Source organism: Vipera ursinii (assembly GCF_947247035.1).
Source record: "Vipera ursinii genome assembly, chromosome: 2".
Taxonomy (NCBI): Eukaryota; Metazoa; Chordata; class Lepidosauria; order Squamata; family Viperidae; genus Vipera; species Vipera ursinii.
The window spans coordinates 169,623,060-169,636,969 of record NC_139513.1 but is presented as its reverse complement, the minus strand read 5'-3'; the positions used below and the strand labels follow the sequence as shown (position 1 = coordinate 169,636,969).

Sequence of the window (13,910 nt, the reverse complement as noted above, 5' to 3'; positions counted from 1 at the left end):
AAGAATAATTAGAAATGAACCACAGATAAAAGGATTAGATATTAAAAAGGAAACTTTCAAACTTCAAGCATTTGCGGATGATCTGGTCTTTATCATGGAGAACCCATATCACACGGGACCAAAATTACTGGAAGAATTAATTAAATATGGTGAGGTCACTGGATTGAGAATAAATAGACATAAGACTAAGATGATTGTTAAAAATATGACTAACAAACAAAAATAAAAATTGGCTGGAATTATGGACATAGAAATAGTCAAAAAAATAAAATACTTAGGAATCAATATTACGGCCAGATGCACTTCACTTAAAGAAGATAACTATGAAAAAACAGTGAAACAAATAAAAGGAGATTTGGAAAGATGGGGAAACTTGAACCTTTCATTATTGGGGAGAATTGCGGTTATCAAGATGAATGTCCTGCCCAAAATCTTGTTCTTGTTCCAAAATATCCCAATACAACTTGACTCAAAATTTTTCCGAAATCTGAACAGTCATTAAATTTTATTTGGCAAGGGAAAAAACCAAGAATTAAAATGAAATACTTGCAGGATACAAAGGAAAACGGGGGATTTGGATTGCCAGTCTGGGAGTTATATTACCATGCCGCGGCGTTAAATTGGATTAGAGAATGGATAATTCTGAAAAATATAAGATTACTGACTTTAGAAGGTCATGATTTACAATTTGGTTGGCACACCTTTTTATGGACTGAGAAACAAGGATTATTTTCACATTTTCAAAAACATCGGTTTAGGCAAGCATTATTTAACATTTGGAACAAAATTAGAAATCACAACTATACTAAAGTACCAGTCTGGCTATCCAACCTCGAAGCGATTGTCTATCCAAATCTATTCAACTTGGACAACATAATTTCATATAAGGACATCATGAATGATGAGGGGGAATTGAAGTCTAGAAATGAATTAGATTTACAAGGAATAAAACTAGATTGGTGGGCCTATTTACAGATTCAATCAAGATTTGGGAAAGATAAAAAAGAATGGGGGATAAACACCCAGGAAACAGCCTTGGATAAAATACTATTGGGCCCAGATAATAAACAGATAAAGAAATTATATAATTTGCTCCTGGGATATAAGTTGTTTGAGGAACAAGTGAAGGACCCTATGTTGACTTGGGCTAAAAATTTGGGTCATGGCATTGACCTTGATACATGGCAAACGCTCTGGGACAGAAATAAAAGAATAACACTGGCTTCATCTTACAAAGAAAACCTATTCAAAATGTTCTACCGATGGCATCTTCCCCCAGCACGTTTAGCCAAAATGTATAAGACAGTATTTCCCAAATGTTGGAAATGCTCCGAAGAATTAGGTACATATTTTCATACGTGGTGGTCCTGTAGCAAGTCACAAAGATTTTGGCAAATGATTTGGACCTGGCTAAAAGAAATACTAAGACAAGAAGTTGAGTTTAGTCCAGAATTTTTCCTATTGGGCATAACAAAAGAGAAATACCCCAAAGAAGAGTTGTATCTGATGATTCATATTATTACAGCAGCAAGAATGTCATTCGCCCAGAATTGGAAAAGGAGTGAAATTCCAGTAGAAAACGAGGTAATAAGAAAAATTTGGGAATGCGCAGAAATGGATAAATTAACTTTGGAAATTAAAAATAAAGATCAATCAGGTTACTACAAAATTTGGAATAAGTTTTATTTTTGGCAGGAACAAAAGGAGGGTCTCTATTAGAATTTATAGATTGGTTGATTGCTCTAAGTATTGTATTATTATATATAACTGATATGTATCTTAAGTGTATCTTATGTGTATACCGTATATACTTGAGTATAAGCCGACTCGAATATAAGCCGAGACCCCTAATTTTACCCCCCAAAAATGGGAAAAGTTGGTGACTCGAGTATAAGTCGAGGCTGGGAAATGCAGCAGCTCACCTTATGCTCCTCTCCAGAGATCTTCCCTCAGCAGCGGCCGGCAAAGTAGCTCGCACGCGAAACAAGCCCGGCAGAGGAGCCGGAGCGGCGAGCAGAGGCGCCCAGCCCAGATCCTGCAAGGCCCGGCCGAGACACGCCCCCAGCAGCGGAGCTGCTCCGGCTCCTCTGCCGGGCTTGTTTTGCATGTGAGCTACTTTGCCTGACGCTGAGAAGACCCGCTTGGGCACTCGGGTTGGTGTCAGTCTCCGCAGGCCCTTCTCGTTTCCAGGAACGTCAAGCGCGCTTGGCTCCCCACCCCCACGGCAGGGCAGGGCAGGGCAGAGACTTGCTCGCCCTTCTGACGGCCCTGAAGAGAAACGAAGGGCTTGCAAACTCCCCGCGAGAAGCTGGGCGAAGCGTGCGGCTGGGCGAGTGTGTGCCTGCGCACGTATTTACGAAAGAAACGCTCCGAGAGTTCTTCTTTCTCCGCCCCCTTGGGGGGAACTCTAGCGACTGCTGTAGCCGCGCTTCTCTTCTCGGCTCCAAAAATAGGGATTTCTACTCTCTCTCTCTCTCTCTCCCCTCCCCACCCCGCATTCTCCTGCCTCTTCGATTGCGACAATAAAAGGGCGAAGGTTGCGCTGGTTTCTTCCTCCTTCCTCCCCCCCTCCCCTCCCCTCCCCGATTGTCAGGTGAGGCAGCTGGAGGTCTGGCCGGGAGATTGTAGCCATTTTGAAACGCCGCGGCTTGAAACGCCCGATCAGCTGATTTTCGGGTGGAAGAGCCGCGGCTTGAATCTGTTTGCATCTGCCTGAATTAGACCAAAACGGCCTGAATTTGACCAGAGTTGCTTTGTAATGGCTGGAGGAACTGCAGAGGAGGTCTTGCTGGGAGATTGGGGCCGTTTTGAAACGCCGCGGCTTGAAACGCCCGATCAGCTGATTTTCGGGGCGGAAAGAGCCACGGCTTGAATCTGCTTGTATTTGTTTGAACTTAACCAGAAACGGCTCGTAATGGCTGGAGGAACTGCGGAGGGAGTGAATGCTCCAGCCTGGAATATTTGGAAAGGCTGGGGGAACCGGATGAACTGCAGCTTAAGCGACTGTTGCCGGAGGAGCCATGGCTTGAAACGCCCCAGTTTTGGGGCAGTGTTTGCTTGTTCCGGGTAGAAAAAACGCTGTCGACCCGGCATCTTTTGCGGGGAGGGGTGAGGTGGGGTGGGGTGGGGTGGAGGAAGCAGTTTGCGAAGCAGCCGAAATGGGGGTGTCAAGCCCTACGGGGACCAGGGGAGCACTTCCAACAATGCCCGCGCAGCACCGAAGGCCCATTGGCGCCCGCACCCCCCAACTGTTCGGCGGGCGAACGCCAGACCCGCTGCCGCACTTACAGCTGATCGGCGGCCGGAGGAGATTGCGAGCGGCTGCGGAGGTTCCGCGGCCGCATCAACAGCTGACCTGGCGGTTATGCAAGGTCTGCGAAGCAGCCACCCACACTCTCCAAGCCGCCATCGGACCCGAAAAGTCCCGTGAGGCCCGTGCGACCGTCGGCGGCTGTTTCTAGCTGCCCCTCAGTTGATCGCGCTGCGTGACCACCGGTAGATGTCCCCGGCTGCCCCTTAGCTGTTTGTGCCGGCATGGAACCTCCGCAGCCGCTCGCAGTCTCCTTCAGCCGCCGATCAGCTGTCTGTGCTGAAGCGGACCCTCTGCACCCGTCCACAATCTCCTCCGGCCGCCGATCAGCTGTTGATGCGGCCGCGGAACCTCCGCAGCCGCTCGCAATCTCCTCCGGCCGCCGATCAGCTGTAAGTGCGGCAGCGGGTCTGGCGTTCGCCCGCCGAACAGTTGGGGGGTGCGGGTGCCAATGGGCCTTCGGTGCTGCGCGGGCATTGTTGGAAGTGCTCCCCTGGTCCCCGTAGGGCTTGACACCCCCATTTCGGCTGCTTCGCAAACTGCTTCCTCCACCCCACCCCACCCCACCTCACCCCTCCCCGCAAAAGATGCCGGGGTCGACAGCGTTTTTTCTACCCGGAACAAGCAAACACGCAGGCAACCCTGCACTATTCAGCTCAGTGAAGTCACGCTTGAAACGGCTTGAAATGCCCGATCAGCTGATTTTCGGGGCGGAAAGCATGCGGTGTTGTTGTGTGTTTTTTTCCTCCACCCGAAAGTGAACGGCAGCTTTCCGTACTAGTGTATTTGTACTGCCGCGAGTGACAACTGACAAAGCTTGCCGGTGTGATCTTGATTTTGGAACTGATGAAGTCTGTTAACTAATTGATTGGCACTCCGGTCGCTCATCGCCGTGAAACTAGACCTTGTCTTTGGGTTTTGTTTTTTTTTACTTTGGGCTGATCAAATGGAATAAATGGAATAAATAAAAACACTGGCATGTCAAGACACCAGCACAAAGACCAAGGTACAAGCAGCTCTCCTTCAGTCATTATTGAAACATCTGATCAGCCCAACTTCTTCTTCTTATTATTATTATTATTAAATCTGTTTTTTAACCAAGCGTGACTTCACTGAGCTGAATAGTGCAGGGTTGTCTGCGTGTTTGCTTGTTCCGGGTAGAAAAAACGCTGTCGACCCGGCATCTTTTGCGGGGAGGGGTGAGGTGGGGTGGGGTGGGGTGGAGGAAGCAGTTTGCGAAGCAGCCGAAATGGGGGTATATAGAGGATGGGAGGTTCCCACCGAGAGAGCCAGCAGAGTTGTTGTCGAAGCACTTCACACGCCTTTCCAACCACCAGAGAAGGGAGGAATAAGAAAGAAACACACACACACACACACACACACACACACACCAGGAAATCGAGGGAGCTTGCGTAAGATCTGAAGGAGACACGATCGTGGGAAAGGCACCGAGCGTGCCGTGGAAAAAAAAAAAAGGGTGGACTTGGGCTCGGCTGGTTTCGCAACGGGAAATGGGAAATCCCCGCAAAAGATGCCGGGGTCGACAGCTTTTTTTCTACCCGGAACAAGCAAACGCTGCCCCAAAACTGGGGCGTTTCAAGCCATGGCTCCTCCGGCAACAGTCGCTTAAGCTGCAGTTCATCCGGTTCCCCCAGCCTTTCCAAATATTCCAGGCTGGAGCATTCACTCCCTCCGCAGTTCCTCCAGCCATTACAAGCCGTTTCTGGTTAAGTTCAAACAAATACAAGCAGATTCAAGCCGTGGCTCTTTCCGCCCCGAAAATCAGCTGATCGGGCGTTTCAAGCCGCGGCGTTTCAAAACGGCCACAATCTCCCGGCCAGACCTCCAGCTGCCTCACCTGACAATCGGGGAGGGGAGGGGAGGGGGGGAGGAAGAAACCAGCGCACCCTTCGCCCTTTTATTGTCGCAATCGAAGAGGCAGGAGAATGCGGGGTGGGGAGGGGAGAGAGAGAGAGAGAGAGAGAGTAGAAATCCTTATTTTCGGAGCCGAGAAGAGAAGCGCAGCTACAGCAGTCGCTAGAGTTCCCCCCAAGGGGGCAGAGAAAGAAGAGCATTCACTCCCTCCGCAGTTCCTCCAGCCATTACGAGCCGTTTCTGGTTAAGTTCAAACAAATACAAGCAGATTCAAGCCGTGGCTCTTTCCGCCCCGAAAATCAGCTGATCAGGCGTTTCAAGCCGCGGCGTTTCAAAACGGCCCCAATCTCCCAGCAAGACCTCCTCTGCAGTTCCTCCAGCCATTACAAAGCAACTCTGGTCAAATTCAGGCCGTTTCGGTCTAATTCAGGCAGATGCAAACAGATTCAAGCCGCGGCTCTTCCACCCGAAAATCAGCTGATCGGGCGTTTCAAGCCGCGGCGTTTCAAAACGGCTACAATCTCCCGGCCAGACCTCCAGCTGCCTCACCTGACAATCGGGGAGGGGAGGGGAGGGGGGGAGGAAGGAGGAAGAAACCAGCGCACCCTTCGCCCTTTTATTGTCGCAATCGAAGAGGCAGGAGAATGCGGGGTGGGGAGGGGAGAGAGAGAGAGAGAGAGAGTAGAAATCCCTATTTTTGGAGCCGAGAATAGAAGCGCGGCTACAGCAGTCGCTAGAGTTCCCCCCAAGGGGGCGGAGAAAGAAAAACTCTCGGAGCGTTTCTTTCGTAAATACGTGCGCAGGCACACACTCGCCCAGCTGCGCGCTTCGCCCAGCTTCTCGCGGGGAGTTTGCAAGCCCTTCGTTTCTCTTCAGGGCCGTCAGAAGGGCGAGCAAGTCTCTGCCCTGCCCTGCCCTGCCGTGGGGGTGGGGAGCCAAGCGCGCTTGACGTTCCTGGAAACGAGAAGGGCCTGCGGAGACTGACACCAACCCGAGTGCCCAAGCGGGTCTTCTCAGCGTCAGGCAAAGTAGCTCACATGCAAAACAAGCCCGGCAGAGGAGCCGGAGCAGCTCCGCTGCTGGGGGCGTGTCTCGGCCGGGCCTTGCAGGATCTGGGCCGGGCGCCTCTGCTCGCCGCTCCGGCTCCTCTGCCGGGCTTGTTTCCCATGTGATTCCGGGCCAGGTGCTGCTGAGGGCGAGCAGAGGCGCCCGGGCGACCCCAGCAGCGTCAGGCAAAGTAGCTCGGCCGCGCGCAAGTCCTTGGTAAGTTCTTTTTTTTTGTTGACTGGAGTATAAGCCGAAGTGGATTTTTTCAGCCCAAAAAGTGGGCTGAAAAATTCGGCTTATACTCAAGTATATACGGTATATACATATATGAATATTGTAGACAAGAAGGTATGTCAGTCCGTTTGTACCGTGTCCAATGTTTTAAATAATAAATTCAATAAATTTTAAAAAAAGAAAAAGAAAAAGAGGTTTACGAACTTTTAAAGTGTCCTTTAAAAAAGTCTCTGCTGCAGTTGTGAGCAAGATGGCTAATCCCATTGTCTTTTGGTGTTCAAACCTGCAGAAAACCTCTGTCTGTACTGGTAGCCCTCAACTTTGGATCACAGTTGAACCCTTAAAATCCCCTGGGAAAAAATTAGCCTCACCTATGTTGATTGCATCATGACATCACCAATTTCCTGTGACTGGAAGGAAAAGGTACAACTCTCAGAACTTCAAATATTCCCCCATCCCTGCTTTAAGACGAGAAAGTGGCCTTTCAGTACTGTGGACCTGGATGAATTATCTGAAATCCAAGGCAATTCAGTTATATTATGTGATGGGAAATAGAATATTTAGAGTATGTAAAGTATATCCAAGCCTATCTCAAGATAACAGCTGGCTTCAAATGAGGGCGTTAAGGGTGTATTTTGCTCCATTTTCTAGCTTTGGCATCGCTGAAGACACAGGAGGAAGAAAATTGGTAGTTCTGAACAAGTCACCAAGTGATCCTGCAACAGAGAATATAGAAATCCAAACATGTGTGAAAGGTAAGCAACCGCCTGAAGGATTAAAACGTTTCATTTCTGAAATTTTAGTTGAACGTTGCAATCCTATTTCTAGTTACAAAAACAGGTAATAATAGCAAGACTCTTAGGAATGTCCATATTTCCTGCTTAAAATAAAACTGATGAACTCTTGACGTGTGAAAATCCCTTGGAGCTACATAGTTCACGGGAGAAGAATTACCTTTCAGAACAAAGACTTGCAACTAGGTCTTGGTTGATCGAATATTGTAAATCAAAAATCAATGGAAGCCAGGTGAGTCACTTTTATAGTAAGGAATTAGCCTGGAGCATTGCCCAAGAAACACTGGGGAGAGGAGGATCAAAGGGAGAACAACATACAACAGTAACAGCTCAAGAAGGAGAAATTGAATGGCATAAAGGAAAGGAAAACAAAGAAATCTTAAGATTATTTCATACTAAATGGCATCTGAATTTAACGAGTGTTCTGAACTGTATATTTTCAGAAAGAGAGAGCTTATCTAGTACATATTTATATATACTGTTATCCAGTGCTTTTTTTGTAAAAGAAAAAGGTGCCGGAACTCACACGTCATACAACCCGCCTTGCCTACCCTACAAGGTTCCATCCAAAAAAGGTGCCGGAACTCCGTTCTGAGCATTCTATGACAAAAAAAGCCCTACTGTTACTTAGAAAATTCTAAGTTTTACATCATCTGCTCCTTGGATGAAATTAAGCCTACGGTAGCAGGTTGTGCAGAAGGAATGAAGATTCTGATACAATATTCTCAAAATAGCATGGCCCCCCAAATCAACAGGTAAAACATGTTGAATATTCTCTCTGGAGAGACTTACAATGTGAATTTGGTATATAAAGTTAATACCGACAAGGAGAACATACCAGAGAGAGAATGTGCATCAAATTTCCCTTAAAAATACATAGATGGTTTTGCATACATCTTTCTCTCTCGTGACTCTTTCCATTCTTCTATGTGGGCAAAGCCTGATCGATGCAGTGGCGTTTTCCCAATGCCTACTTTTTCAAAAGATTGAAGCCAATTGGATTGGTTTGAATTGTTTTTATTTGCCATAGGTTGAGAATGGAGAAAATCAGAATTTAATTCTTCTCCACAACCTTGAGATTAAAAAAAAACCACTTCTTCCCCTACCAGCATAACCTCAAAACCTGAAATTACTTTCCCTTTTCATTCAGAGCCATCAAGAATGACCCCATTTAGAAATAAAAAGAGATTGTGAATGGAGAAACTTGCACTATAAAAGAATTAAGATCACTGAATGAAAGTTATTCCCATGTGCATCGTTATCATTTTATTAAAAGGAAAGATATCAGATTATTTGAACTATTCTCCCATCACTACAACCATGGCCAAAATTCTGAGATTATACAATATATATTGTTACACTTCAACTCAGTATTACAATAAATCTGGGGTTTCCACGCTTTCAACTCTTTATACTGGAATTAGTTTCTTCATTTGGAGACTTTTAGGAGCAACTCAGCTAGTGTTGGCAGAATATATATACAGCACACAGAACCTACATATATGTCAATGCTCTAGTTTAAATTCTAGGGAGCTGAGATCTGTTCAGATAACAATTCTCATTAATGGCTACACTAGCTTCACATTTCTTCTTAAATACTTAACAGCATTATAGGTTTTCCCCATCTTTTGCAGCCTGATGGTGCAATAATGGATTTGTCAGATTTGTATGCTGTTGAATCAATACAGCAGCATACAAATATGATAAGTCCATTCTCACATCAGTTTACGTAAGATCAGTGATTAAAATTTTTATGCTAAACAATGTAACTAAAATATCCATAGTAAAAGGTCCACGGTAACATATTCAATGGTAAACAAAACAAAGAACAGTCACTCCTAAATGACATTGCAAAAGATAAAATAGACACTGGTTGATTACAATCTCATTGCCATGTATAAACTCAGTATCACAATGTACGACTATAACTACACATACAATTTATATTCAATCAATGCACATACAAGACAATCATCATCCACAAAGGCCTTTCAGTTCTGATTCTCTTACAGAGAGCATACTAGGAACACAATGCAGGGGGACAATCTTTGTGTTGGGAGGACAATACGTGAACTCAGGTTCATAACAGATAACTGCCTTCTACAACCTTCTGACACTTTCGCATATTAGCACAATTTCACATTTACATATGCTTATGACTAAACAAGACATCATTCAAAGGAAGAGAGGATAGCTAAGAGGAATGCATTCAATAAAGCAACACATGGCCTTGTCTGAAATTGCATCATTTTCAGCATGGAGCAAATGAATGATATAAACCCATTGGATACAGTATCTGTCCCCCCCCCCCCGACACTAGAGATGTATTCACATGGCAGTGATACAACAGCCTCCTTGGGGTGAGGAAGGGGTGCTTTAGTTTTACAGCAAGTTTCCATTATTTATATTTAATTCTTTTGGAGCATTAGTTCAACAACTGCCACTAGTAGTGTTCATGTTTCAAGTCCCAGGTTTCTCATTTTTTAGCTGTTGACTTCCATACTTAGAGAAACATTACAATGCAATTTCGTATCAACCTTAATAGGTTTTATTAGGTTCAGTTGGATTTACTGCCAAGGAAGTATCCCTAGAAAGATAACCCCATCCCCACCAGCAAATTCAGATTTCTTTTATAAAGTACCAAGGAGACACAGATTGCTCTGCATTCAACAATATACTTGGGAAAGACAGACTGAGATAAAATCATACTGGATCAACATAATTCACACACCCACACATAGACTATGGCAAGAATAGGAACAGAATGCCAATATGCAACTTACTGAATTAAATGGAAAGGATAGCACGCAAATTACTTTATGGAAAGTAAGATCACAGTGCCAAAAAACCCAGATGAATCTCTACTGAAGTAACTCAGTGAATGAACAGAGGGAGGTTGTATCAATCCTGCAGCTAGCCAACCAATTTGCCCGTCAGCCAGATGGCTTGCTTTATTTATTTATTACCCACGTCTTTATATGTGACTTATGACCACATGTCTTAGAGTACACAATCTAAAAACAGCCATAAGATAATACATATAATGATCGTAACATAACATGAAATCGCTATGGTGATTTTGAACGCCAGCAGGCAGTCCCCACCCCACCCCAATCTTCTGTGGGATGAGCACCTGAAGCCCCCTCTCTCTGCTTCACACAGATTCTGTTGTGATTCAGCAACAGCCTGTGATACTGGCAGCTGAGTCTGATGATTCTGAAGAGGAGGAGGAGGAGGGGTTTGGAGAGCCTTTAGTATCAGAGGGAGGCTCTGATGCACTGCAGGACTCTCAGCTTGGCCCCTCCCATCATGTTCCTCCTCAGACTCAGCCATGTGAGCACAAGGCATTGGATGTAGATGATTCACAGCTGGATCTATTCAGGGACGCTAGGAGCCGGAGGCAATCCAGCAGAGCATAACAGAGGAAGGCAATGAGGCAACTCAGTGAGAGGAGGAGAAGGCAATGAGAAGCCATGCCTTGGGACTGCTGATAAAAGGGGAAGGTGTGGGAGGTGCTGGTTGCTGAAGGCAACCATTTGAAGATCTTCTGCTAGAGTCCTGGTCTGTTATTCCTGTTTAACTCTTGTTTGAACTTTTGATTTCTTTGTCAATAAATTTGGTTGGGTTTTTCCCAGCCTGTTTATAAAAAGGGGTTGTCCCTGACATTCAAACAGGGCCGGTCGTAGGCTGGAACAGAACAGATTCTACCTGGAGGAAAGGAGTCGAGAGGTAGCAAGAGTTCACGTGTATAGAGCGTATATGTAATCATCAGCACTCTGAATTGGGCCAGAGGCCAACAGCAACAACCAGCTCCCATAAAACAGGGGTTATTCTGCTGAACTGGCTAGTACTCGATAGCAAGAAGAGAGCTCTATTTGATGCCAGCTGCACTTCGGAATCACTTTCAAGGGCAGCCCTATGTAAAGTAAATGAGAGAAGTCTAGCTGAGAGATAAGGCACTGTCTTTAGTATCTCCTGATCCAGCTGGTGTTATCTGCCAGAGCTGCTCAAAGGCCTCCTTTTTTTACATTTCAGGCTTCACTAAGATAATTTGTTCTAAATGTTTCAGATTCCTATTAGCCTCAATCACTTGGCCAATGATCAGGGACGATTAATAATTAGGGAAGTGCAGTTCAACCCTCTACAGGACTTCGGGCTGACCTATGTCACAGTATCACAGGAGAAAACTACAAAGCATAATAGCAGGCACAGTTGTTGTTGTTGTTTTTACTTCAAAAGCATCTCCAGCTTTTATGATTTGAGGAACACTTTATCATTAGAAAAATAAATCTTTGTCCATCCCTAGAAAAGCAAAATCAGAATGCCACATTTTCTAGATCTAGAACTCCCAACGCCAATGTACTCAAATGGCATAATTAACACAAGCCATATAATTCTGCTTCTTTGGTGGCAAATATGAATCACCCTATAGAAAACTTTGAAACCATATAGCTCTGGCAAAAACTAGAATCCATTCAGGGAGCTCTCTGGGTATCTGTTACTTCTAATGCAATATACATTTTATCATCTTACTTCAAGAACAGGCATATTATGCCTTTCATACGCCATTAGTTCCAGCACCCCAGTACAGCTTGAGACTGATGGGAGCTATAAGACCAACCTCCCAAAGGAGAAACAGAGATCCAATCCTCTGCACAGGCCTACAACATCAGAAAGTAAACATCTCGCCAAAATTATAGTTTGAGGCAGATCAGAGGAGGGCAGGCAGGTAGAAGGGTTGCTCACCTGGTCCTGCAGACTCTGAAGGGCCAATTCATTTTCTTTTTGACAACTCTGCAATTGGTCCTTTAATTCCAAGAATCCCTGAGAAAGAAGGAACAAATTTACCACATAGAATGTTAATGGAGGATTTCACTGTCGCATTAAATTCCACTAGGATCACACCCTAGATCGGGCATGTCAAACTGCCAGCCCACAGGCTGGATGCCTCACGCTGAAACCACGCCTACCCCATTGCCGGCAATGGGGAAAAAGTCGTGATACGTTGCGTGACGTCACGTGACGTTGCAAGTTTGGCATGCCTGCCCTAGATGGAGACAACCATGCCCATAAAAATTATCAGGTGGAATCAATAAACCTCAGGACCATTAAAAAGATAGAAGCATAGATTCTTTCCTTTCTTAGGGAAAATGGAGGGGCGGGGGAGGAAATCCTATTTTCTAGAGCAGGAAACAAATGGCCCATTATTGTTAGCTATATTTAAGCTTTATCCACTTTACAGGTCTATGGCATTTCCTCCAAGGAATTGCAGCAACTATATTTCCATGCGATAGTAGAAATTTATCTGGTGAGTCGGACAACCTATACATATGATTTACTGTATTTTCTGGCGTATAAGACGACTGGGTGTATAAGACGACCCCCTACATTTCCTGTTAAATTATAGGGTTTGGGCTATACTCACCGTATAAGACTACCCCTCTTCCAACGCACACCAAATAAAAATTAAAAAACATCAGATTTGATTTTAATATGGTAATTTTAATTCAAATGCTTATGACATGCAGGTACTTAGTAGGAAAACTGTCACTTATAAACATAAGGCTGTTTGTCATCAAACATGTAAAAATAAAACAGTGCAAGTGGATTAAACTTTTCCTAATTCACTCTAAAGCTTTCCCTGCGCAGACCAAATGGGAGATCCGCTCCAGGTTTTCCAGCCAGCCCGCCCAGTTCCTGAGTCAAATGTGTCCTTAGAGCTAAGCAGCTGCTCTGACTGCTGCATTCCCCACCTGCCTTTCATGTTGGGATAGACTGCAGCTGCTCTTCAACTTTAGAAGGAAAGACACCCAGACCCCAGCCTGTAAAAAATCACAGACTGCAGCTTCTTCTCCAATTGGTCCCGCTTTCCCTGCGCAGACCAAATGGGAGATCCGCTCCAGGTTTTCCAGCCAGCCCTGTCCCTAAAGTTTCAGCACCTGGCGTATAAGACGACCCCTGACTTTTGAGAAGATTTTCATGGGTTAATAAGTCGTTTTATACGCCAGAAAATACGGTATAAACCAGCAAACAATCCTAGCTCTGTCATCTTTCTCATACTTCTCAAGCTTCATTGGGGAAAATTGTGGCAGTTAAGTCCCCAAAAGACAATCATGCTTTAGATCAGCAACCTTAAGACGTGTGGTCTTGCTGGCTGAGGAATTCTGGGAGTTGAAGTCCACACATCTTAACATTGCTGAGGTTCGGAAACACTGCTTTAGACACCAAAAGGCCAAAATTATTCTCAATGTACAGATTAGAGAACCAAAGCTGAAACACAGCTAGGCTTTTGCATCAAGACCCCTCAAATGATAAAACTAAACATTTTCGATCAGGAGGTTTTCTTGCCGACGGAGCCTAGCTCCTGGACACCGCTTTCTAAATCTGACGAATCAGGTCTCTTTAGCCGTGCCTTAAATGTAACTCACGACTGAACTACAGGAGAAGGAAAAATGCCTTTTACCTGGTTTGTGGTCTGGAGCTCCTGCTGCAGCTTCTGATTACGAACTTGCAGAGATTTGAGCTCCTCTTCCTTCCGCTGTTGGATCTCCTCAATTTTGGTCCTGAACAGTGGAAGGGAAAATTTGTTTGCAGAGGAGAGGGAAGTCAGGGATGGCGCTTTCTTCTCCTTAAGCTGCTCTGTTGCCTTT

The 13,910-nt window shown here is 45.2% G+C and overlaps 1 protein-coding gene across 7 annotated transcripts in view; it reads right to left on the bottom strand.

The window, feature by feature from the left end:
• Window positions 1–13,910, bottom strand: part of GRIPAP1 (GRIP1 associated protein 1) — a 78,804-nt gene that overhangs the window by 48,757 nt on the left and 16,137 nt on the right. For all 7 annotated transcript variants that reach the window (XR_014491766.1, XM_083356721.1, XM_083356723.1 and 4 more), the window contains exons 11-12: window positions 13,724–13,823; window positions 12,007–12,084 (exon numbers count right to left, since the gene is read on the bottom strand). Coding sequence is in view for 6 of the 7 variants with exons in the window: in XM_083356721.1 (XP_083212847.1) it covers window positions 12,007–12,084; window positions 13,724–13,823 (178 nt within the window). In the remaining variant the exon portion in view is untranslated. The remainder of the gene's footprint in view (window positions 1–12,006; window positions 12,085–13,723; window positions 13,824–13,910) is intronic.